Here is a 26,159-nt window from a genome sequence, read left to right as displayed (position 1 = left end):
TCTATTTTCTTAAAGAGTATATCATTTCCCAAAAATTGTCTTATTTTCGCAAGTACTAGTCCCTCCCACTTTCTCTCTATTTTCTTAGGGGGTATGTTATTTGCTAAAATCAGTTTCTTTCTTAGCAAATACTAGCCCCGCCCACCCGCCCTCTCTTTCCTTGTAGGATATGTCATTTGCCAAAGTCAGTCTTACCTAAGCAAGTACTAGGCCCGCCCATCCGCCCTGTATTTTTTCTAGGAGGTATATCATTTGCCAAAATCAGTCTTATCTTAGCAACTACTATATCTAATACTATTAAACGAGCAAAGTTTGTATATATATATTTATATATATATGTAATGGGTTTCTCGAAAACGGCTCTAACGATTTCGATGAAATTTACAGGTTAGGGGTTTTTTGGGTCAAGAAATCGATTGATCATAGTTTTAACTTCTGAAAATTACAGCTTCATGCATTTTCAGCAATTTTCAGGCAGTGAATTATATTTGTTGCTAGGCAACATCAGATGACACTACACGAACACGAGATTGTTTTATTTGAGAAGTTTGGGTGACAGTCTGACAGTACGTTTGACGTACCTTTTTATCTTCAATTGTACGTACCGAAACATACTCCACTGTATAGAGGACGTTGAAATTCACCTCCTGAGGTGAGAAAATTTACCAAAAACTAAACAGTGAGCGGATAAAAGGCACACGAAAGTGTGTTGAATTGAGATTATTTTGTCAAGCATTCATTTCAGAGGTTCCACGGTCAGTGTCAACATGTGATCGTTTTCGGGGATGGGACCGTGTTATTTGAGTTTTTGGGCTCAACGTTTCGCACACTTTCGTAAATGGCATCTTCGGGAGCAGGGTTGAGATTGAGAAATTAGGAATAACACAAAAGAGCACGGTAACTCAGTATGTTAACCACACCAGAGGCGTAACTCTTCTGGCAGTAAGAATGTGGTTGTGACCTTTTTCTAGAGTCGAGAGAGAGAACTAGGAAAAAAAAAACGACAGAGAGAAAACTTGGGTAACAAATGAGATGTCAAACAATAATTCCAGTTTTCTGTTCTTTAATCTCTACATGTCACTTATCAGTGTTTAAAACAAAGACTGCTTATGGAATTTCTTTTTTAATGTGTATTTTTAAGTAGCGCGTGTACTTCAAAATGCATACTATACGCATATTTATCTGTCCTAATCTGATCTAATACTACCAAACGAGCCGAGTGAAGCTCGGTCAACCAGATATTTATATATTGAAATGGCAAAATAAAATATTAAACAATAATTAAATAGTACTTGTAAGATAAGACTAATTTTGACAAAACACATACGTTCCAAGAAAGTAGACGGCGGGTGGGCGGGGCTAGTACTTGCTAAGATAAGACTGATTTTGGCTAATGAGACACCCTCTAAGAAGAGAGAGGGTGGGTGGGCGGGGCTAGTATTTAATAAGATAAAACAGATTTTCGCACTTTTAACATTTTCGACTATTTTTCAACTATTTCCGAAAATCAGCGAGAAAAGTGAGAAAAATTTTTCGTAATTTCCAATAATTTTTTGTCTGAAACAGTTAAAAGACGATCTGACCCAACGGAAAATAGTTGGCTTATAGATAATTTTTCGCAGATTACGAATCGAAAATATTTTTGACGATTTGTCGTCAAATAACTGAGAAATGCGGGGAAATGACTCCAAAAATCCCCAAAATTTCCAAAAAAATTGAAATTGTTCTAAATGGCTTTATTTGAGAGGGAAACATTGAGTTTCTAGTTTTATAGATTATTAATCCCAAATTTAACTTATGCAAACCTAGCCCCGCCCACTCACCCTCTATTTTCTTAAAAAGTCTATCATTTCCCAAAAATTGTCTTATTTTAGCAAGTACTAGTCTCTCCCACTTTCTCTCTATTTTCTTAGGGGGTATGTTATTTGCTAAAATCAGTTTTTTTCTTAGCAAATACTAGCAAATGCTGTGTGTATTATATGCACATAGCAGATATTTCGAGCGGTTGTTTGACTACCAACACATGACAGGTTTTTTCTTTTTTAATTTAAAAATAACCGCGAATTTTTAACACATAGCAGTTATTACCATTCGACGCGCTATATTTCTTACAATCAAATCATGAGCAAACCTAAAAATGGACAAAAAGTGCACATAGCAGGTATTGCAGAATCAACGACGATATATTACAGTAAAGTCTTCAACACGTACGTTTGCTTATTTTGTGACTGCTCCCCGTACAACGTACTGATTAATACGTCCGTTTACTACCTTATCGACATACGTGCTTACGGACTATTTTTACCCCCTTTCGTAAGGTACCGCCACTTCATAGTGAAGCGAGTGAGATGTAAAATATATATTCATTCTTTTCTACATGGGAAAGTGATTGTCCGTATAGGTTGTCCAATAACATACTTAAACAATGCTGCTACCCTTGTTCCTCTTTTTACACAAAACGAATGTACATTAATTAAAAAATAACAAGTATTCTGGAATAAATGCTACTTAAACAGCACAGTCCCTGAATGCCAATGCCGTTATGGCCTTTTGATGTCCTGCATACTCTTTTTCCATTGAACCTGTCTCAATATTCCATATTTTCGCACACCCGTCAGACGAAGCTTAAAAAAAAAATAGTTTGAGGAGGCACAAAATTGTTTTTTAACTACCTGTGAAAACGTACTGCGAATCCGAACTAAAAGCGGCATCCCACACCCACCTCTGGTTCTCAACTTTTAATTCCTGGCGCAACGAAAAATCACCCGTGTTCCAAATTTTCGCAGTTTGGTCTGCAGACGTTGTTACTAAGTACCTACACAAATCATTTTTTTTTTCAATTAAGTATTTAATAAATAAATTAATTAATTTACCGTGAATCCGGACTAAACTCACACTTGAGCGCATGCCGCTTATGCGCCTCAAACTTATGCTTAGGGTTCATTTTCGTGGGCTCGTCGATCTTCCCTGACTTCAAACTCCAGATATAACACCTACCTTTGTTGTTAACCGCGGCCATGTGAGTCCCCAATGGGTCTATCGCGATATCCAAAATCATGGCGTCGCTTTCGGGAATCTACTCAAAATCAATCAACTTTACACTTCACCAACCTACCAGCTGCTCGTTGTGGTCGGTTTTGAGGTCCCATCGGTGAATAATCCCGCTCTGGTCCCCCACAAACAGCTCCACTTGGTTGGGGTGCAAACACACGCACGTCACGGGTGCCAGCACTTCGAAAATTTTCGGGCATTGGGTCCCTTTGGATCGCAGGTCCCAGAGTCTCACGCGGCAGTCTTCGCCCCCGGAGTACATCCACTTACCGTCGACTTGGAACCCCACGTCGGTCACGTTTTTCGTAGTCCCGTCGTAGTTGACGATGGCGTTGGGGTTGTTGGAGTTTAAGTCGTACATGTAGATGTGCTGGTAACTGGCGGCTGCGATGAGTTGCTTGTCGGGGGTTATTTCGAGGGCGTTGACTTGCTGCAAATGGGGGTGAGTTTGGGGTAGGTTTGTTGGAGGGTCTTACCGATTCGGCGTGCTGCATAGTCCGGTAGCAGATTCCTGAGTGGGTATGCCAGAGTTTGATTGTGTGGTCGTAGCCCCCGGTGGCCAGGAGCACCTGGTCCATTTCGGATTTGTCGAACATCGTGGTGTGTGAATGATTGAGTAAAAAATGTGGTTAATTATTATTATTGTTACAACATTGCGGTAATTATTTGGTTAAAGAGTTTGAATTTGTCGAAATTTGAGTGAGGTTATGTGTGCTCAAATATGTCACTTGTCATTAGTTGTTGTGTCGAGATAGTAAGGGATTTTTTGCGATATACCAAGGTATGTGGATTATTGGCGAACAGATAATAATTGCAATTGTGTACAATCAGAAAAAGTTTAATTATTTAAAATGTTTTTACAGGGAGCAATGCTGGCGTCATACAAACCAACAAAAGCTTCTCGAGTTTTGTTACATTTACAAGTTATTGTAACACGCGTCTTGATGCAGTCCCTAAAGCCGGACAGGTCTCTATAAAACAGATATTTTATTAACTGTTAATACCAGCACAAACTGGTTATATTACCTGCATATCGTAGTAGTAGCAAATCCATGGTCTCTATACCACATAGCTTTCTCTTTTATTATTTCTTCACACCGACTTAGCGATTCGGGTTTATCTTCTAAATCGTTCCACAAACATGATCTACTTAATTCTATAACAAATAAACAACAAAAACCATGTTCTGTCAAACTTCAACAACAAGTATATTGTACCTATTAGGGTTTCCCCCGTTTGTTTGCACAAGTATTCAAAGACTGAAGCAAACGACTGAAGCACTAATGAAAATACGCCTTTACTTTGTTCTCCGTAACAGTCATCTACTATCTTGCTATAAACATGTTCCATGCAATTTAATGTCAGTGTTTCCATTTTTGTGCACATGAGTGTACTGTCGTTTGAAAAAATCCTGGCAGCGCATTCTTCGTATTGTACGTCGGCTTTCTACAAGTGATATTTGAGACAATTGTATAGATTTGGATGAGTTTTTACGTCAATTCTTTCCGAAAATCCGGGACAGTCGTTCCGTAGTGATTGGAAATGGGGTGCCAGGTATTTATGTTTTATTTTGGAGTGGTGTTGTTTTACATTGAGGTGGCTCTTATACTTACTTAGTTGCTTTATTTTTGCTTGACATTGTTCAAAAGTAAAAATAACTAGAATATGAGGAATTATCAAGAGATAAAAATATGCAAAAAGTCTACACTTACGAATTAATGTAGTAAATAATAGACACTTGATTTTGGTCATGTTTATGTACAACTAGCGACAGTTCAACGTATCGACTACGATACTTTTTGTATATTTTGACCTTTATGCAATAAATAGATAATTTATCAGAATTAATGTTTTGAAACTGATAATCAGTCGCTGCTACAGGGAGACACCAAAGCTTCGTAAATACCAATATGAACACGTTTAGTGATAGGATTTTAACACTTATCCACCCACCCACCCTCTCTTTTCTTAGAAGGTATATTGTTTGATCTACAGAACAGAGGGCATTCAGGCCTATATCGACTCTAAGCGATTTATCTATAAACCGAATCATAAAATTAAATTTACATTTCAAATTGTATTGTCAAATGGTAAAACACTCACCAAAATTTGTCACCAACAATGAAATGACGTAATCTCCAAATTTTACAATAGTAGATGTAATTTAATCAAATTTTCGATTACTCGACTTTTTTTATTTTTCGATTTCTCAATTTTCCGATGTTTCAATGATGCGATTTCTCAATTTTTGTCCTCTTCAATTTTACGATTTTTAAATATTTCGATTTTTCAATTTTTCAAATTTTGACGTTTCTAAATTTTTAGTTTTCCGATTTCTGAAGTAATCTTTCTTTTATTTTCCGATTTTTCGACTTCCCAAAATTTCGATTTTTCACTTCTTCAATTATTCAATTTTTCGGTTTTTCAAGTTTTCGGTTTCTCAATTTTTGGATATTTCTTTCAGGTTTGGGATTTTTCAGTATGTCGATCTGACCTGACCTTTCGATTTTTGGACTCCTGGATTTTTGATTTCCGGATTTTTTACTTGTTGGCTTTTTAATGTTTCGTTAAACCTCAGATTTTTCAATTTCTCAACTGTTTTATTAGTTCGATTTCCCAACTTTTCAACTTTTCCATGTTTTATTTTTTCAATTTTTAAAATTCTAGGTTTTTCGATTCCTCGAGTTTTCAGTTCTTCTATGTTTCAATTTTTCGATTTTCTGAATTTTTAAATTTTCGATTCCCCAATTATTCTTTTTTGAATAAAATTTTCCCATTTTTTAATTTTTTGATTTCTCGATTTAACGAATTCAGATGTTGCGATATTTTGATTATTCACTTTCTCAATTTTTGAATTAATTTTCTCGAATTTCGACTCCTCCATCTCTCGATCTTCTGGTTTTTCGATTTATCGATTGAATTTTTCGATGTTTCGATTTTTGGATTCTTCGGTTTTTCGATTTTTGACTTTTGAGCTTTTCAATTTTCGATTTTCCAATTTTTCAATTTTTCAATATTTTAAATTCTGGGATTTCAATTTCTCGATTCGTCGATTTTTAGTTTTTTGATTTTTGAATTTTATATTTTCGAATTTTTACTTTTTGATGTTTGGATTTGTCGATTTTTTAATTTTGCGATATTTTAATTGTGCAATGTTTTAAATTTTAGATTTTTCAGTTCTTCAGCATTTCTATTTTTCAATTTTTCAAACTTTGACGTTGCTAAATTTTCAGTTTTCCGATTTCTCAATTAATGTATTTTTAATTTCCTCATTTCTCGACTTGCTTTTTTGGTTTTTCGATTTCTCGATTTTCCAATGTTTTAATTTCTCAATTTTTGCATATTTCTTTCAGGTTTGGGATTTTTCAACAATCTGATTCTTCGGCCTTCCGATTTTTCAACTTCTGGATTTTTCGATTTTTTATTTTTTTGGCTTTTCAATTGTTCGAATTTTTCAATTTTTCGACTGAATTATTTCTTCAACTTTTCGATTAATTAATTTTTCAATTTTCAAAATTCTAGGTTTTTCGATTCCTCGAGTTTTCAGTTCTATATTTCAATTTTTCAATTTTCCGAATTTTTAAATTTTCGTTTTTTCTAATTTTTTTTTCAAATATTTCGACTTTTCAATTTATCGATTTATAAATTTTTCAATTATTAAGTTTTCTTCTCCGCTTTCAACTCCTCGATTTCTCGATCCTCTGGTTTTTCGATTTCTCGATGGCTCATTTCTAAAATTTTTCGATATTTCAATATTAGGATTTCTCGGTTTTTCGATTTTTGACTTTTGGGCTTTTCAATTAATAGATTTTTCAATTTTTCGCTGTTTCGATTTTTCAGTTATCCAATTTTTTAAATTCTGGTGTTTTGGTTCTCTCTGTTTTTTTCCATTTCTCGACTTCTCAAAGTTTCGATTTTTCAATTCCTCAATTCTTCGATGTTTCGACTTTGCTTTTTTGGTTTTTTGATTTCTCAATTTTCCAATTTTTAATTTCTCAATTTTTGGAATTTTCTTTCAGTTTTGGGATTTTTCAATATTTCGATTGTTCGATTTTTATCGATTTTTCGACTTCTGAATTTTTAGGTTTTTTATTTTTTGGATTTTTCTTTTTGTTCGATTTTTAAACTTTGGATATTTCAATTTTTCGACTCTTTTAGATTTCGATTTCTCAATTTTTCAATTTTCCGAATTTTTAAATTTTAGATTTTGAAATTTTTCCTTTATAGGAGTAAAATTTTTCGGTTTTTCAATTTTTTCATGTCTCAATTTACCGAATTCATATGTTTCGATGTTTTCAAATTATTAACTTTTTTTCTCAGCTTTCGACTCCTCTGGTTTTTCAATTTCTCGATGTCTCAGTTTTTGAATTTTTCGATATTGCGATTTTTCTCTACTATCTACTGCAGTGATGATGACGATGATGGTAGAATTAATACCATCGACGAGCTCAAGTGTAAAGTAACCTCTTTAGAGAATGAAAATCGAAGACTGCGTGAACAACTCCTCGAGATAGTAGCAAATACCCGTCTCTCTGATAAGAAAATTATCGAAAACAATCTAAGCAAGCTAAAGGATGAGCTAGCACATACTCTGAACTACGTCGTGACAAAAATCCAAGAATTTGAAGCAACAATGCATGTGAGTGAACTGCCAAGACCAACTCATTCCACCGTCAGCTGTCGACCCAAAGATAAGATCACAATAAAAAATGGTGATAAACTCACTGCAACGAAACCCAATCCAGTGGCGTCCCACACAGGAAATAAAACTGCCCATCCTGTGAGTAAATCAACTGAAGACGAAAAGAAGAAAGCCACGAAAACGGAGAATACATCACCTACAATTAAATCATCAGCACCAGATGACACAACAAGCGTTAAGTGGGAAACCGTATCACGTAAAAAGATAACCAAAAAGAAAGTAGTGTCTGTAGTAATAGGGAATAAAGAAGATGTTACAAAATCTTCTATTAAGGCTGCCCCCAAAAAAGGATTTATTTTTGTATCACGCCTGGCGCCAAATACAAAACCGACTGAAGTTTGCGAACTACTGAAAGGTGAATTCCCGGAAGTCCAATGTGAACAAGTGGAAACCAAATATCCTATGTTCTACTCTGCTTTCAAAGTAACAATTGACCTACACCGTTTCCAAGATGCAATGAATCCACAAATATGGCCCAATGGCAGCTATGTTACGCGATATTTTCACCGAAGAAGCCGACAGAAAAAATCCACTTAGCTGCCCATAACGCCTATGAGGACAACCCAGGTAAAAGGCTGATGAGCGAAACAGACAATAGCCATACAAGTAGGAAAACCGCACTAGGAGTCAACTGGCTAAACCTTTTTTATCTAAATATACAGTCACTGCGGCGTAAAGTTAATGACTTAGAACTACATTTATCAGACAACCCACCTCATATTGTTTGTTTCAGTGAACACTGGTTAACGGCAGCCGAGGTGGAGATCTTAACACTACTTGACTATAAGGTGGCCAGCAGCTTTTGTCGCAAAAAAGGGTATGGTGGTGCTGCAATATTAATAAGACCAAATGTAAGGTATTCGGAATTAAATTTGGCATCCATATCTAAGCAAACGGTTGCTGAGGTTGCCGGCATCTTTCTAACGGAGTACAGGGTAAATATCATCACCATTTATAGACCTCCAGATGGCGATTTCGAAGAATTTTTGTACTTACTAAACCTACTCTTACTAAAACTAGACGATACGTGCTCCTTTTTAATTGGGGACTTTAATATACTTTTTAATAATCCTGACCATAAAGTCAAATCCTTTTTGGATCTTATAAATAGCTTTCACATGAGAACCTTAATCACAGAAAATACCAGAAAAACGAACTGCCTGGATAATATTGTTACTAACAGTAAAGTACCATATAAAATAAATATAAGTCACACTAGACTTTCTGATCACGATGCAGTCAGCCTTCAGCTGAACTGTATTAGCGTGTACCAGCAGAACGGAAAAACAACTACATACAGGCCCGTTACACAAAGGGGTCTAAATCTGTTCCATAGCCAAATATCAGAAATAAATTGGGACCATATCATAAACATTATAGAGGCAGCAGACCTAGAACATAAATGGGATGAGTTTGTGACTATTCTTTCAAACGCGGCAATAAAATCATTCCCATTAAGAACCTTCAATAGCAGCAAGTATTCTACTACCGTGGTGCTAAATAAGAATCCTCAAATAATACGCTTAAAAAACATAGTTGAGTTATTTCACAATTTAAAGTCTCGTTTCCCAAACACTGCATTCTTCAAAACTGCTTTAAAAGACTATAAAAAACTTCTTAACAATAAAATAAATGAAATTAAAATGCACAACTGCGATCAGATCTTGACAAACTCTGTAAACGTACACAAAGCTGCTTGGAAAGTGATTAATGCTAATAGAAATCATGATCATTCCAATGTATATTCGGAAAATCTCAATGCAGAAGGTTTTAATAAATTCTTCATTGATAACATTAATCTACTCAAATCAAAGATACCAAAAAATCACGTGAATCTAAAGGACAAACCATTAAATCATGTTAATGTAAAATTTAATTTTAGTGAAATTACTCCCATTTATCTCAGAGAACTGATAGGCAAAATGAAAAATAAAACTAGTAAAGATTTGTACGAACTCAACATTATAATGATAAAATCTGTTATAAACTCAATCATAAGCCCTCTCACAAAAATGATAAATTACAGCATAAGATATGGTATATTCCCAAATTGTCTAAAAAAATCCAAAATTGTCCCAGTTCACAAAAAAGGTAATGTAGATGATTATAATAATTATCGACCAATTGCGATAATCCCTGTACTATCAAAAATCTTTGAGCAGGTTTTGAACAAACAACTAACTGATTTTCTGGTCAATAACAATATATTATATACATCACAGTTTGGCTTTACAGCAAAGAAGTCGACTTCTATGGCAATTAACGAACTTGTTTCTTTTATCAGCAACGGTTTCGAAAATAAGGAATATGTCGGTATTACATTTTGTGATCTCTCCAAGGCGTTTGATTGTGTTGATCATAGTTTACTTGTCTCAAAACTAAGAAATATAGGTATAGCAAATTCATCTGTAACGCTCTTATCAAACTATCTATCCAAACGCTGTCAAACCACATTATATAATTCTCATTTGTCACAATGCCAAATAACGACGTATGGCGTTCCACAAGGGTCCATTTTGGGACCCCTACTGTTTATAGTTTATATCAACAATCTACCAGCAGCAGTTGATGATGTTAATCTAATATTATATGCTGATGATACCACCCTAAGCACAGCTAACCGTAGATTAGCGACTGTGACTGGAAAGCTGGCCGCTGCACAATCAAATGCTCAGAACTGGTTTCATCGCAATGGCCTATATTTGAACAAAGACAAAACATCTACAATGATATTTTCCACGCGATATATTGGCATAGACAATCCTAACCACACTAAATTTCTAGGCATAACGTTGGATACAACTCTCTGCTGGGAAGCTCATGTTGATGTCTTAAGCAAGAAACTTGCAAAAACAATTTACCTATTACGTAAACTCAGTAGTATAGTGTCACTTAACATTAAAAAATTAGTATATTTCAGCCTATTCCAGAGCCATTTTGCGTATGCTCTTGCGACTTGGGGACATACAACACATCTTCCCAGAATTTTCAAACTTCAGAGGAAAGCAATTCGTATAATATCTAATGTGAACTATAGAGAAGATGTGAGGCAATATTACGTAGAACATGGAATCTTGACAGTTCCATCGCTCTATGTATACCAATGCTTAGCAAATGTGAAAACGCGCATTGAAAGCTACACGAAAAATCGCGACCACCATTGTTATAACACCAGACAGGGTGATGATATCTGCCTTGACTTTCGGAGAATAAATAAAAGTAGAAACTCCATCAATTACTATGGTCCTCAGTTTTACAACTGCCTACCCGATAATATTGCGTCACTACCAATGCCCCAGTTTCTAATAAAAATTAAAACATTGCTGTTAAAATCTCCACTTTATGATACTGATATAAGGTCAATTAAATCAGTATTTAATAAATAATGTGGAGTGGGTGCTGCTTCTATCTTTATATTTGCTAAATGTTATGCTGTCCATATACACATGTATGTTTTGTACCACGTGCATATTTATTGTCGATATGACATACTGTCTTGACATTGCTGAAATGTATCATTTCTTAAGGCACAATAAAACCTATTACCTATTACCTATTACCTATTTTTGGATATTTCGGTTTTTAGATTTTTGACTTTTGAGCTTTTCAATTATACGATTTTCCAGTTTTTCGATCTTTCGATTTTTCAGTTATCCAATTTCTCAATTTTTTAAATTCTGGGGTTTCGATTTCTCGATTTGTCGATATTTCAGTTTTTCTATTTTTGAATTTTGTATTTTCGAATTTTTATTTTTTGATGTTTGAATTTCTCGATTTTTTAATTTTGTAATATTTTAATTGTTCAATGTTGTAAATTTTAGATTTTTAGATTTCTCGATTTTTTGATTTTTCAGTTCTTCAGAGTTTCTACATATTTTTCAATTTTTCAAATTTTGACGTTGCCAAACTTTCAGTTTTCCGATTTCTTAATTACTCTATTTTTGATTTTTCCATTTCTCGACTTCTCAAAGTTTCGAGTTTTCTATTCTTCAATTCTTCGATTTTTCGACTGTGCTTTTTTGGTTTTTCGATTTCTCAATTTTCCAATTTTTTAATTTCCCAATTTTTGGAATTTTCTTTCAGTTTTGGGATTTCTCAATTTTTCAATTTTCCGAATTTTTAAATTTCCGGTTTTCCAATTTTTATTTTATAAAATGTTTCGATTTTTCAATTTTTTTATGTCTTAATTTACCGAATTCAGATGTTTCGATGTTTTGATTGTTCAATTTCTCTATTTTCAAATTATTAATTTTTCTTCTCAGCTTTCGACTCCTATAGTTTTTCGATTTCTCGATGTTTCGATTTTTCAGTTATCCGGTTTTCCAATTTTTCGATTCTTTTAATTCTAGGGTTTTGATTTCTCGATTTTTCAGTTTTTCGATTTTTAAATTTTCGAATTTTTATTTTTTGATGTTTGGATTTTTCGATTTTTTAATTTTGTAATATTTTAATTGTTCAATGTTGTAAATTTTAGATTTTTTGAGTTCTCGATTTTTTGATTTTTCAGTTCTTCAGCATTTCTACATATTTTTCAATTTTTCAAATTTTGACGTAGCAAAATTTCAGTTTTCGGCGATTAATCTATTTTTGATTTTCTCATTTCTCGACTTCTCAAAGATTCGATTTTTTAATTCAATTTTTCTATTTTTCGATTTTTCGACTTTGTTTTTTTGATTTTTCGATTTCTAAATACATATTACAATTTTTTAATTTCTCAATTTTTGGATATTTCTTTCAGGTCTCTGATTTTTCAATATTTCGATTCTTCGACTTTTCGATTTTTTATTTTTTGGCTTTTCAATTATTCGTTAAACCTTAAATTTTTCAATTTTTCGACTGTTTTATTTTTTCAACTTTTCGATGTTTTAATTTTTCAATTTTTAAAATTCTAGGTTTTTCGACTCCTCGAGTTTCCAGTTCCACTATATTTTAATTTTTCAATTTTCGTTTTTTCCAATTTTTCTTTTTTCAAATATTTCGATTTTTCAATATCTCGATTTATCAATTTTTTAATTATTAACTTTTCTTCTCGTTTCTTTTCGACGTTTCAATTTTTGGATTTCTCGGTTTTTCGATTTTTGACTTTTGAGCTCTTCAATTTTTCAAAGTTTCGATTTTTCAGTTATCCGATTTTTCAATTTTTCAACTTTTTAAATTCTGGGGTTTCGATTTCTCGATTTGTCGATTTTTCAGTTTTTCCATTTTTAAATTTAAGATTTTCGAATTTTTATTTTTTGAAGTTTGGATTTCTCGATTTGTCAATTTTTCGATATTTTAATTGTTTTAATTTTAGATTGTTAGAGTTCTCGATTTTTTGATTTTTCAGTTCTTCAGTATTTCTATTTTTCAGTTTTTCAAATTTTGACGTTGCTAAATTTTCAGTTTTCCAATTTCTCAATTAATCTATTTTCTCATTTCTCATTTCTCGAGTTCTCAAAGATTCGATTTTTCGACTTTGCTCTTTTGATTTTTCGGATTCTTATTTTTTGGATATTTCTTTCAGAGTTGGGATTTTTCAATATTTCGATTCTTCGACTTTTCGATTTTTCGATTTTTTATTTTTTGACTTTTCAATTGTTCGTTAAACCTTAAATTTTTCAATTTTTCGAATTTTTATTTTATCGTTATAGAAACAAAATCCCACCCCCGATTTCAATTCTTCTATTTTTCGACTTTGCTTTCTTGGTTTTTCGATTTCTCAATTTTCCAATTTTTTAATTTCTCAATTTTTGGATATTTCTTTAAGTTTTGGGAGTTTTCAATATTTTGATTCTTCGACTTTTCGCTTTTTCGACTTCTGGATTTTTCGATTTTTTATTTTTTAGATTTTCAGTTTTTCGTTTTTTAACTTTAGATTTTTCAATTTTTCGACTATTTTATATTTCGATTTCTCAATTTTTCAGCTTTCGACTCCTCGATTTCTCGATCCTCTGGTTTTTCGATTTTTCGATGTCTCAGGTTTTGAATTTTTCGATCTTTCGATTTTTGGATTTTTCGGTTGCTCGATTTTTGACTTTTGGGCTTTTCAGTTTTTCGATTTTTGAATTTTGCGATATGTTACTGTCCAATGTTTTAGATTTAAAATTTTTTGATTTCTCGATTTTTTGGTTTTTCAGTTCTTCAATTAATCTATTTTTGATTTTCCCATTTCCCGACTTCTCAAAGTTTCGATATTTCAATTCGTCTATTTTTCGACTTTGTTTTTTTGGTTTTTCGATTTCTCAATTATTCAATTTTTAATTTCTCAATTTTTGGATATTTCTTTCAGTTTTGGGAATTTTCAATAGTTTGATTCTTCGACTTCTGGATTTTTTTCATTTTTATTTTTTTAATTTTCAGTTTTTCGATTTTGGCATTTATATGTCAAAACATCGAAAAATTGGAAAATCGGAACATTTAAAAATAAATTGGAAAATCAAAAATTTAAAAATTCCGAAAATTGAAAAATTGAAGTATAGAAGAACTGAAAACAACAAAGCAAAATCGAAAACTGAAAAATCGGAAAACTGAAGAACTGAAGAACAGAAAAATCGAAACTTTGGGAAGTTTAATAATAATAATAATAATAATAATTTATTGTACTCAACAGAGATTAATCTCCAATTACAGAATACAAAACAAAAGTAAATAGTAGTTTATCTTACAAATAAATAATTAAATACAACGTATGCCTGCAAAATATATCTAAACATCAAGAAAAAAAAAAAAAAAAAAATAGAACAGTAAGGATAGCTCATTATAAAAAAGAGTAGAACAAAATTCTGACGCTCTGTAATTATGTGTTATGCTGTAAATGTATGGATTTCGATTGAAAAAACTTCCTTACCGCTACACCCTTGGGCCAAAAAGATGCAGCCAGAATATCATTTTGATATACAAAATCGATAGTAAGTTTGAAAGAACTATATAACTCAGGAAATTTAGAGTCCAATTTAATAAGCTTGAAGTCAGGAAGACGTTTATTTTTCAGCACTTCTTCATGGGATTTTAACTTAAATTTGATATAATCAGTAATCTTGTTCACATCAACATTAGGGTTTACTCTTGTAATATGTATATGACTGCTTTTTTTTCTGGTGACAGCTACGAAATCATGATCACTCGATGACAAATCTGACGAACCTGAACTGGAAGCTATATCTGCTGAGCCAATAATTAACCTACTTGCTTTCGGCCGACGTTTTAAAGTATCACCTGTTACCTCCTTCTCAGAAGGATTTTTACCATTGTCTGAAGAATTATTTAGATCAACTTCATTACATGAATTCGTATTAGGATAAATAATAGTGTTCCGTATTTCAGGTTCACTTTTGTTTACCACTTTTCTTGCTTCCACACCACTCACGTTTTTATTCATACTCTTGCTCGAAAAAGCGTCCATTGATGATAAACTACAATCAGTGGAGCCTCCCAAGTTGTTCGAACTTTTTATCAAAATGTCTATCATCTCACTTTGCGTTTTTACACGATCCCTTAGCTCCTTTATAATTTCGTCTTTTTGTTTAATAATATAATTGAAAACAGCAATATCAACCTTTTTCTCAGGACCACTCATTTGTTCCATTGCTTCAAAAAACTCAGAATCTTCGCACACAACAGGAGGCATTTTCACTTTATCACAGCAAACTAAAGACTTACTGTCCAAAATTTTTACATAAGATACACCCTTGGCACAACTAAGGTGGTACACATTATCACACGATATACATTTTAATGCACTGACAACTTTTGATTTACATTTTCTGCAGATTTGTGCAGACGTACCGGACTGACTACTACTATTGGCATCCATCTTGGCTAACATCCAACATAGTTTAGAAACGAAAAAATGAAAAAATAGATTAATTGAGAAATCGGAAAACTGAAAATTCAGAAACGTCAAAACATGAAAAATTAAAAAATATTGAAGGACCGAAAAATCGAAAAATTGAAAAATTAAAATATCGTAAATTTGGAAAATGGGGAAATCCAAATATCAGTATCAAAAAAATAAAAATTAGCTATTATTATATATGTTATAGCTTTAATTAAAATAGCACAATTGTGTACATAATTAATTATTTAAGACGCTTCTACAGGGAGCAATGCCGGCGTCATACAAACCAAGAAAAAATTCTTGAGTCTTGTTACATTTACAGTTTATTGTTAGACGCGTCTTGAGGCAGTCCTTCAAGTTGGACAGATCTCTACACAAAGAGATATTTTATTAATTGTTAATACCAGTAGAAACAGGTTATATTTTACCTGCATATACCGGTAGTATTAAACCCATGCTCTGTATACCATAGAGTTTTCTCTTTTATTATTTTTCTGCACCGAGTTAGCGATTCGTTTTCCTCTTCTAGATCGTTCCACAAACATGATCTATCTAATTCTACAAGAAATAAAAAATATAATAAAGCTTGTTCTGTCAAACTTTAACAACTAACTAAAATATATATCGTACCTAGTAGAATTTCTCCCGTTAGTTTACACAAATAGTCAACGACTGAAGCAAACGCCTGAAGCACTAGTGAGAACACACCTTTAGCTTTTTCCCCAACACAGTCGTCTACTATTTCGCTATAAACATGTTGTGTACAATTTAATATCATCGTTTCGAGTTTGTTGCACACGAGTGTACTCTCATCCGATAAAGTTCTTCCAACGCATTCTTCATATCGTACTTCAGCGTTCTAAAAGTAATATTTGAGACAATTCCATTGATCTGGATAAGTTTTACGTCAAATTTTTCTGAAAATCGGGGACATTCGTCCTGTAGTCGTTCCAAAATGGGTGCAAGATATTCAATTTTTGTTCTGGAGTGATAGTTTCGTAAATTGAAGTGGGTCTTGTACTTATTCAGATGTTTTATTTTTGCTTGACATAGTTCATAGGTAAAAATAACTACAACAGAAGGAATTTTCGAAGACGTAAAAAATATAAAAAATCTACACATACGTATCAATGTAACAAATAATAGACACTCAATTTTGCTCATTTTTATGTACAACTACTAACAGTTCAACTTATCGACTGCGATTTGCTTTTTGTATATTTTGACCTTTTTGATAATTTATCAGAATTAATGTTTTAAAATTAGCTACAGGGTGACACCAAAGCTTCATAAAGACCAACATGAACACGTCTAGTGACCGGACTTCCACACTTATCCACCAACGTCTCAGAACAACCCCTCAACCCTTTGATATCCCTAAAACCCAAAAATATAACCACAATTCCAAATCTTTCCAAAACTCACCCGCAAAATTCTTTCGTGGAAGGTATTTTTTCCAAATATTTTGCGAGAATCATGGTGCCTTTTTCACGGCAGGATTTTCTCTCTGGACCGTCCAGGTTTGCCCACACACATGGATTAACCAATTCTAAAACTCACATTCCATAAAAGCGCTAAAACAACAACAGTCTCACCAAGAAGACTTTCCCCGTCTTGTTTACACAAATAGTCGTTCCCTGAATGGACAATCTTGACTAGTAAATCAGGAAGTCCTTTCGTGTCTTCAGGTAAACAATCGTTTGCTATTTTGACGTACGGTTGCGTACATTTCAAAAGAAATCTTCTTGCCGTTTCACAAATGGTTAAATTGGCGCTGATTTTGTCGACGCATTCGTCAAAAATTTTATCAGCTTGGTTGAATTTTTCGGTGAGTCCAGGACATTGTTTTTCGAATTTTTCTGAATAGGATGCTAAAAATTGTTCCTTTTCTGCGTGGTAGTACTTAATGGATAAGTCCTTAATTGCGTTCCTGTAGGATGTTTCGGGATTGTGGTGGGCGAAAATTGTTACTACAAAGTGTTAAGTACAAGAAATGAGAGAAAGTCAAAATGGTCACAAAATAACTCACCCACAAATAAAGTCGTTAACGTCAAAATTGTTGCATTCATGTTGCTCGTTCTTTACAAGTCGGACTTTTAGTTATACATTTAAATTTAGTGTTTCTATCTTATATAGACCAGTTATTTATCACTAGTAATTAGGAATGTGTCACATTTTGGATATTTTGTGGGTGTATTCTTTTATTTGGTGTTCGATAACGATTTGGATGTTTGCTCTTGTTATCACGGGTCCTCATTGTCAAACAGAAAGAAATCAAACTAAACTTATTCAAGAATTTCAAGTGATTCAAAAATCGCAAATTTTTTATTACTTGTTACATTACACTTAAACTCCTATTAAAAAGTACTTAATTACTGTGTTGTGTGGAATTCCAAAAACACAACGAAAGATAAATTTGAAATTAGTTATCTCTTCGATGTTTTCACTGGAAATGTCGTCACACAAAATTCTTGGCTTATATTTAGAGGAAATTGTTCGTGATGGAAGTCAAAGTCTTGTCCGGGGAAGTCAAAGCGTCCAGCGGGATCTGTTTACAAGGAGCCACTGCGGCATCAAAAAACCCGATAACGGCATTCCTAGTTTTTTGGTTTTGGCAGTTAGCTGTGACACCTGATTGCACACAAACCCTTACACCAGTCAGGACGCTACAAAAGCAGTTATTAGTTCCAGGTTCTGCAACCCTTACCCCTACAAACCAACCCACAAATCTCCTCTTTGCTTGGGATAGTGTCAGATTGTTCGACCTTCGCCGAGATCTCTTTCAAGTTTTTGGCACATTGCTCGTGTTCTTCGCCCTCGGCGTCCTGCCACAGACACGGATTTCCCAGTTCTAGAGCACCTTGGTCATTAATTTGATCAAATAATTACATTGTGAGTATACCAAAGATTGATTCTCCGGGTTGCTTGCACAAGTAGTCGGCTACCGAAACAAGGCTTTCGAGAGCAAATTTGGGTAAGCCTCTAGCCTTTGGAGGTACACAGTCGTCGATTACTTTAAGCAAGGGGGTTGTACAGTTTAAGGTGTAACTCTGGATGGCTTGACAAACCGTCAAGGAATCGTCAACTTTGTCTGCGCACTCTTTGAAGGATTTGATGGCTTGCTGAAAACAGGGTTACCAAAAGAAACGACGATAAATTGACATACTTTTAATTTTTCGGTAACACCAGGGCATTGGGTTTCCAGTTTCTGGATGCCTATTTTAATATCGTCTTTGTGCGTTGAGACGTACTGTAAGGCGTGTTTGAATTTGACTTCTTCCAGGAGGTCTTCACTGGAATCGCATTCCACGCTGCTGATCACTGATACGAAAAAACTGTTAAATCAATTAAAACCGTATTTTGTGTTTCTCCTTACCTGCAAAAAGAGCTAAAGCTAGAAAAATCTGCTTCTTCATGGTGACGATATTATTTTCGTTGACACAACTGATATTAAAATTTCGTTCTGTGTTTCTTTTTATAACGAACAGCTAGTGATTATCGATGAAACTATTCCTAGTTGTTGATGTAAGTATAAAGGTTATCATTATTAATCACTAAATAGAAACACATGTTTGGATTACGTAATATTTTTGTTTAAAAATTATCATTTAGGTGATTTCAGACAATATTTCAAGGTTTTATTACACGATACTTTCCTGGAACTATTGTTGTCAAATCAAAAACATCCCCTCAAAATTTTGTATATTAAACATTGTTTAAATGTAATAGAGTGAAATACTCCTATACTTGTGGTTTATGAATCCGCCTTAAGTTCTAATCACGCTTACTTTTCAAAAATGTTTGTGAAATATTCGTTGCATGACATTGATTGTTTGAATTTAGGTGTGCAAAAAACTGTGTAAACATCCTTTGATATATTTTTTTTTATATTCGTTATTTACATATTTGTTTCCATCCCTAGCCGTGGTTTTTGAAATATTTTGAAAGAATCTCGAGGGCTCCCTTATTTTGTTTTAAAAATAGTTTGGAAGAATCTCGGGGACCCCTTGTGGTTTGTTTTAGAAGTAGTTTGAAAGAATCTCGGGGACCTCTTCTACCTGGTTTTTTAAGTAGTTTGAGAGAATCTCGGAATCTAGGAGACCTCTTTCGTTTTTTATTTTCAAGTAGTTTGAAAGAATCTCGGGGGCATCTTCTATGTGGTTTTTGAAGTAGTTTGAGAGAATCTTGGGTTCCCTTGTGCCTGATTTTCAAAGTAGTTTGAGAGAATCTCGGGGATCACTTTTGATTTGTTTTTGAAGTAGTTTGAAAGAATCTCGGGGACCTCTTCTATCTAGTATTTGAAGTAGTTTAAGAAATTCTCGGGGACCCCTTTTGTTTTTGAAGTCGTTTACAAAAATCTCGGAGACCCCTTTAGTTTTTTATTTTGAAGTAGATTGAAAAAATCTCAAGGACCTCTTGTGTTTTGTTTTTGAAGTAGTTTGAAAGAATCTCGACTACTCCCTGTGTCTGGTTTTTGAAGTAATTTTGAAAGAATCTTGAGGCGACTTGTGTCTTGTTTTTGAAGTAGTTTGGAAGAATCTCAGGGACCTATTCTACCTGGTTTTTAAGTAGTTTAAGAGAATCTCGAACCCACTCACTTTATGTTTTTGAAATCGTTAAAAAAAATCTAGGAGACCTCTTTTTTTATTTTAAAGTAGGCTGAAAAATCTCAGGGACCGCTTGTGTTTTGTTTTTGAAGTAATTTTGAAACAATCTCGGAGATTCCTGTTCTTTTACTCTTGTAGTACTTCGAAAGAATTTCCGAGACTTTGTTTGTTTTGTTTTTGAAGCAGTTGAAAGAATCTCGGACACTCCTTGGGCCTAGTTTTTGAAGTATGTACTTCAAAAACAAAACAAAAGTAATCCCCGCGATTCTATCAATCTACTTCAAAAACTAGGCTCAAAGAATCCACAAGATTCTTTCAAACTACTCCGAAAACAAAGTACAGACGGTTCTCAGTGATTCTTTCAAACTAAGACTTCAAAAACAAAACACAAAGAGTCCCTGAGATTTTTTCAACCTACTTCAAAAACCAGATTGATGGGAGAAGTGTCCGAGATTCTTTCAAACGACTTCAAAAACCAGGCTCAAAGAATCCACAAGATTCTTTCAAACCACTTCCAAAACAAAACACAAAGGCTCCCAAGATCTCTGCAAACTACCTTAAAAACCGAGCGCAAAGAATCCACAAGATTCTTTCAAACGACTTCAAACACAAAACAAAAGTGATCCATGCGATTCTGTGAAACTACTTCAGAAACCAGGCTCAAAGAATCCACAAGATTCTTTCAAACTACTTCAAAAACAAAACACAAGGGGTCCCCGAGATCTCTTCAAACTCCTTTAAAAACTGGGCTCAAAGAATCCACAAGATTCTTTCAAATGACTTCAAAAACAAAACAAAAGTGATACACGAGGTTCTGTGAAACTACTTCAAAAGCCAGGCTCAAAAAATCCACAAGATTTGTTCAAAGTATTTCAAAAACTAGCCCTAATAGGTTTCCGACATTCTTTTAACTACTTCAAAACCAAAATAAATAAAGTCTCCGAGATTTTTTCGAAGTACTTATAAAAGTAATACAAAGGGATCCCCGATATTCTTTCAAAATTACTTCATAAACCAGAGACAAGGCGTCCCCGAAATTCTTACAAACTACTTTAAGAACAAAACAAATAAAGTCTCCGAGATTTTTTCGAATTACTTATAAAAGAAAAACGAAAGGGATCCCTGAGATACTGAGAGTCTTTCAGATTACTTGAAAAACAACACAAAGGATCCCTAACACTCTTTCAGACTACTTCAAAAACCAGGTTCAAAAAATCTACAAGATTCTTTGAGTGTACTTTGTTAAAACTAGGCCTAAGGGATTTCCAAGATTCTTTCAAACTACTTCAAAACCAAAACAAATAAAGTTTCCGAGATTTTTTCGAACTACATATAAAAGTAAAACAAAAGGGATCCCCAAGGTTCTTTCAAAATTACTTTAAAAACCAAACACAAGGGATCCTTCACATTTATTCAAACTATTTCAAAAACCAGATACGACTGGTCTCCAAGATTCATTCCATCTACTTCAAAAAGGAGGACCCGGGGTGGGCTAGTTAGCATCATGCTTGCCCGCTACACCTTGGGTCGTGGGTTCGATTCCCGCCATGGCTCTGGGTGTAACGTGTATGTCCCGTTCCCCTGTAATTGGGCCTCGGTGCCTGTTGGGGGACGTAATAGAATAAAATAAAAAAAATAAATAAAAACAAAATTACTTCAAAAACAAGACATAGGGGGTCCCCGAGATTTTCTTAAACCACTTCAAATACTAGATAGAAGAGGTTCCCGAGATTCTTTCAATTACTTCAAAATCAAAACAAACAAAGTCTCCGAGATTCTTTCAAATTACTACAAGAGTAAAAGAACAGGAATCTCCGAGATTGTTTCAAAATTACTTCAAAAACAAAGCATAAGCAGTCCCTGAGATTTTTCAGCCTACTTTAACATAAAAAAAGAGGTCTCCTAGATTTTTTTTAACGATTTCAAAAACAAAAAGAGAGTGGGTTCGAGGTTTTCTTAAACTACTTAAAAACCAGGTAGAAAAGGTCCCTGAGATTCTTTCAAACTACTTCAAAAACCAGTCTCAACGAATCCACAAGATTCTTTCAAAATACTTCAAAAACTAGCCCTAAGGGGTGTCCGACATTCTTTTAACTACTTCAAAACCAAAACAAATAAAGTCTCCGAGATTTTTTCGAAGTAGTTATAAAAGTAATACAAAAGGGATCCCCGATATTCTTTCAAAATTACTTCAAAAACCAGACACAAAGGGTCCCCGAGATTCTTTCAAATTACTTCAAAACCAAAACAAAAGGGATCCCCGAGATTTATTCAAATTACTTCATAAACCAGACACAAGCCGTCCCCGAGATTCTTACAAACTACTTCAAAACCAAAACAAACAAAGTTTCCGAGATTTTTTCGAACTACTTATAAAAGTAAAACACAAGGGATCCCCGAGATACTTTCAAAATTACTTCAAATATCAGGCACAAGGAGTCTTTGAGATTTTCTAAACAATTTCAAAAACAGAATACAAGAGGTCACAGAGATTCTTTCAGATTACTTCAAAAACAATACAAAGGATCCCTAAGACTCTTTCAGACTACTTCAAAAACCAGGTTCAAAGAATGTACAAGATTCTTTCAGTGTACTTTGAAAACTAGGTCTAAGAGATTTCCGAGATTCTTTCAAACTATTTCAAAACGAAAACAAATAAAGTTTCCGAGATTTTTTCGAACTATACTTATAAAAGTAAAACAAAAAGGATCCCCAAGGTTCTTTCAAAATTACTTCAAAAACCAGGCACAAGGGATCCTTCACATTTATTCAAACTACTTCAAAAACCAGATACGACGGGTCTCCAAGATTCTTTCAATCTGCTTCAAAAACAAAACACACGGGGTCCTTGAGGTTCATTCAAACTAGTTCAAAAACTAGGCCCCAGAGATTCTTTCGAACTACTACAAGAGTAAAACAAGAGGGATTCCCGAGATTCTTTCAAAATTACTTCAAAAACCAGACACAAGAGATCCTCGAGATTCTTTCAAACTACTTCAAAAGCAAACCACAAAGGGTACCCTGAGATGCTTGCAACCTACTTCAAAATAAAAAACAAAAGCGTTGTCCAAGATTTTTTTAAACGACTTCAAAAACAAAACAAGAAGGGTCCTCGAGATTCAAAACACAGGATCAATGAATCGACAAGATTCTTTCAAACTATTTCAAAAACTAGGCCCAATGAGTGTCCGAGATTCTTTCAACTACTTCAAAAACAAAACAAACAAAGTCTCCGAGATTCTTTCGAATTACTACAAGAGTAAAAGAACACCGAGATTGTTTCAAAATTACTTCAAAAACAAAATACAAGCGGTCCCTGAGATTTTTAGCCTACTTTAAAATATAAAAAGAGGTCTCCTAGATTTTTTTTAACGATTTCAAAAACAAAAAGAAAGTGGGTTCGAGATTCTCTTAAACTACTTAAAAACCAGGTAGAAGAAATCCTCGAGATTCTTTCAAACTACTTCAAAAACAAGACCTAAGATCCTTTCAAACTACTTCAAAAACCAAGCTCAAAGAATACACAAGAGTCTTGTAAAGGACTTCAAAAACTAGGACTAAAGGCTCTCTGAGATTCTTTCAACTACTTCAAAATCAAAACAGAGAAAGTCTCCGAGATTTTTTTCGAACTACTTTTAAAAGTAAAACAAAAGGGATCCCCGAGATTCTTTCAAAATTAATTAAAAAACCAGACACAAGGGGTCCCCGAGATTCTTTCAAACTACTTCAAAAACAAAACACAAGGGATCCTTGAGATTCTTTCAATCTACTCCAAAATAAAAAACAAAAGTGGTCTCCGAGATTTTTTTAAACGACTTCAAAAACAAACCGAGGGGGGTCTCCGAGATTCTTTTAAACTACTTCAAATACCTGGTAGAAGAGGTCCCTGAGATTCTTTCAAACTACTTCAAAAACAAAACGAGAGGGGTCCCCGAGATTTTGTTAAACTACTTCAAAAACAAAACAAGAGGAGTCCTCAAGATTGTCTCAAACTACTTCAAAAACCACATAGAAGATGTCCCCGAGATTCTTTCAAACTACTTCAAAAACAAAACAAGAGGAGTCCTCGAGATTGTCTCAAACTACTTCAAAAATCAGGCTCAATGAATCCACAAGATTCTTTCAAACTACATAGTTTGAAAGAATCTCGCGGACCTCTCCCTTCTATCTGGTCTTTGAAGTCGTTTAAAAAAATCTCGGAGACCCCTTCTGTTTTTTATTTTGAAGTAGGTTGAAATAATCTCAGGAACCCTTTGTATTTTGTTTTTAAAGTAGTTTGAAAAAATCTCGGGTACCCCTTGTGTCTGGTTTTTGAAGTAGTTTGAAAGGATCTCAGGGGATCTATTTTGTTTTGTTTTTGAAGTAGTCTGAAAAAATCTCAGGGACCTCTTGAAGAATGTATAAAATTTAGATTCAGGAAAATTCCTCATTTCCTGATGGTTCCATCTATCCCTCATTAGACTACCAATAAACCCTACTTAATTACGATTTTGCATTTAATACCAGGAACTACTCATTCAAGGGGTCAACGAAAGATGAACCTGGAACTAATTTATCTCATTCAAAAATATTTTCACTGGAAACGTGATCACAACAAAAGTTTTTTAATTACAACTATAGCAAAGACGTCCATGACAGTTAATATTTTTGTCTTTTTTTAACTGTAAAGGTTACTTTATTGTCTTTGTTTAAGTGACTTCTTAACCATCCGCAAAAATATTGTTCTTGGTAGATAACCTTGCCTTATCATTTATTTCAGTTAATTTCACAATTCTGGTATATTTATTGTGTCAAAGTCGATTAAAAAAGACGTAAAATTTCCGTGGTTTCTGAAAAATTAAATTACCAAATTACAGTGATAAAACTTTTATTGTCAAAACATTAAGTAAATAACCACAGACGACATTTAGAGGAAATTGTCCGTGATGGAACCCAAACTTTTCTTCGGAGAAGTGAAAATTTTCGTGGCGGAAGTCAAAGTTTCCAGCGGGACCTGCTTACAAGGAGCCACTACGGCATCAAAGAACCCGAGGATGGCATTTCTGGTCTTCTGGTTTTTACAGTGAGTTGTGGCACGTGTTTGGATACAACCTCTTAGAGTAGGTGTGGCGCTATAAACGCAGTCAGTTTCAGTGTCCTGTAAACCCTTACCCAAATATAGGAGTATATACTAACCTACAAATCTCGATTTTGCTAGGAATATCGTCTTTTTCTCCGAACTTTCCAGAAAGCTCTTTCAAGTTTTCGATACACTGGTCTTCTTGTTCGTCCTCGACGTCTTCCCACAGGCACGGATTTGCCAGTTCTGGAATGTGTGGTGTATTATTTTAAACCAGTTGAGTTAAGTTACCTACCAAAAATGGATTCGCCGGTTTGTTTGCACAAAAAGTCGGCTACTGAAACGATACTTTCGAGACCAAATTTGGGTAGTCCTTTGGCTCTTGGGGGCAGGCAGTCGTCGATTACTTGGATCACGGGGGCGGTGCAGTTCAAGGTGTAACTTTGGATGGCGTGGCAAATGGTCAAGGAATCGTCGGCTTTGTCGTCGCACTCTTTGAAGGATTTAACGGCTTGCTGAAAAAAAGGGTTACCAAAAGAAACGACGATAAATTGACATACTTTTAATTTTTCGGTAACACCAGGACAATGTTCTTCCAGTTTCTGGAAACCTTCATCAATATTTTCTTTGTGTGACGACAGGTACTTTTTGAGGTGTTTGGACTTGATTTCTTCCAGGACTTCCTCGCTGGAGTCGCTTTTCACGCCCCCGATAACTGCAAATCAAAAATATTGATATCAACGAATCGTGATAAAACCTCATTCTTCTACCTGCAAAAAGAGCAAAAGCTACAAAAATGTACTTCTTCATGGTGACGACACTTGTTTTCGTTCACACTGATATTAAAAATTCGATCTTTAGTTCTTTTTATAGTGAACGCCCAGCGATTATCGTCTAAACGACTTCCAGTGTTGATGCACAAAG

At 34.1% G+C, this 26,159-nt stretch overlaps 6 protein-coding genes across 6 annotated transcripts; 1 reads left to right on the top strand and 5 right to left on the bottom strand.

Moving 5' to 3' along the window:
• Positions 1–2,423: 2,423 nt before the first annotated feature.
• LOC135136242 (target of rapamycin complex subunit lst8-like) lies at positions 2,424–3,792 on the bottom strand. Its single transcript, XM_064065440.1, has 5 exons — positions 3,528–3,792; positions 3,116–3,481; positions 2,874–3,076; positions 2,673–2,815; positions 2,424–2,624 (listed from the first exon to the last, which is right to left on the bottom strand). Exons 1-5 carry the CDS (start codon positions 3,645–3,647, stop codon positions 2,509–2,511), a joined length of 948 nt encoding a protein of 315 aa, XP_063921510.1. The 5' UTR covers positions 3,648–3,792; the 3' UTR covers positions 2,424–2,508.
• Positions 3,793–3,868: 76 nt separating this feature from the next.
• Positions 3,869–4,842, bottom strand: LOC135136594 (uncharacterized). The gene is made up of 5 exons (XM_064065953.1): positions 4,764–4,842; positions 4,546–4,709; positions 4,269–4,497; positions 4,078–4,207; positions 3,869–4,022 (listed from the first exon to the last, which is right to left on the bottom strand). Exons 1-5 carry the CDS (start codon positions 4,801–4,803, stop codon positions 3,890–3,892), a joined length of 696 nt encoding a protein of 231 aa, XP_063922023.1. The 5' UTR covers positions 4,804–4,842; the 3' UTR covers positions 3,869–3,889.
• Positions 4,843–7,587: 2,745 nt separating this feature from the next.
• Positions 7,588–8,552, top strand: LOC135136561 (uncharacterized). The gene is made up of 2 exons (XM_064065912.1): positions 7,588–8,320; positions 8,487–8,552. The coding sequence occupies exon 1, from the start codon at positions 7,685–7,687 to the stop codon at positions 8,288–8,290; it is 606 nt and encodes a 201-aa protein (XP_063921982.1). The 5' UTR covers positions 7,588–7,684; the 3' UTR covers positions 8,291–8,320; positions 8,487–8,552.
• Positions 8,553–15,780: 7,228 nt separating this feature from the next.
• LOC135136699 (uncharacterized) lies at positions 15,781–16,761 on the bottom strand. The gene is made up of 5 exons (XM_064066105.1): positions 16,694–16,761; positions 16,476–16,639; positions 16,200–16,428; positions 15,998–16,127; positions 15,781–15,939 (listed from the first exon to the last, which is right to left on the bottom strand). The coding sequence occupies exons 1-5, from the start codon at positions 16,731–16,733 to the stop codon at positions 15,807–15,809; spliced, it is 696 nt and encodes a 231-aa protein (XP_063922175.1). The 5' UTR covers positions 16,734–16,761; the 3' UTR covers positions 15,781–15,806.
• Positions 16,762–17,875: 1,114 nt separating this feature from the next.
• Positions 17,876–19,003, bottom strand: LOC135136636 (uncharacterized). The gene is made up of 5 exons (XM_064066007.1): positions 18,946–19,003; positions 18,736–18,890; positions 18,472–18,691; positions 18,291–18,420; positions 17,876–18,235 (listed from the first exon to the last, which is right to left on the bottom strand). The coding sequence occupies exons 1-5, from the start codon at positions 18,983–18,985 to the stop codon at positions 18,052–18,054; spliced, it is 729 nt and encodes a 242-aa protein (XP_063922077.1). The 5' UTR covers positions 18,986–19,003; the 3' UTR covers positions 17,876–18,051.
• Positions 19,004–25,032: 6,029 nt separating this feature from the next.
• On the bottom strand, positions 25,033–26,143 carry LOC135136250 (uncharacterized). Its single transcript, XM_064065448.1, has 5 exons — positions 26,006–26,143; positions 25,796–25,950; positions 25,531–25,750; positions 25,352–25,481; positions 25,033–25,287 (listed from the first exon to the last, which is right to left on the bottom strand). The coding sequence occupies exons 1-5, from the start codon at positions 26,043–26,045 to the stop codon at positions 25,083–25,085; spliced, it is 750 nt and encodes a 249-aa protein (XP_063921518.1). The 5' UTR covers positions 26,046–26,143; the 3' UTR covers positions 25,033–25,082.
• Positions 26,144–26,159: the final 16 nt, after the last annotated feature.

Source organism: Zophobas morio, unplaced genomic scaffold (genome assembly GCF_036711695.1).
Source record: "Zophobas morio isolate AGI-343-1 ecotype UQ-CSIRO unplaced genomic scaffold, CSIRO_AGI_Zmor_V1 ptg000026l, whole genome shotgun sequence".
Lineage (NCBI taxonomy): Eukaryota > Metazoa > Arthropoda > Insecta > Coleoptera > Tenebrionidae > Zophobas > Zophobas morio.
Note: the sequence above shows the minus strand (reverse complement) of the source record. Positions and strands in the feature narration are given on the sequence as shown.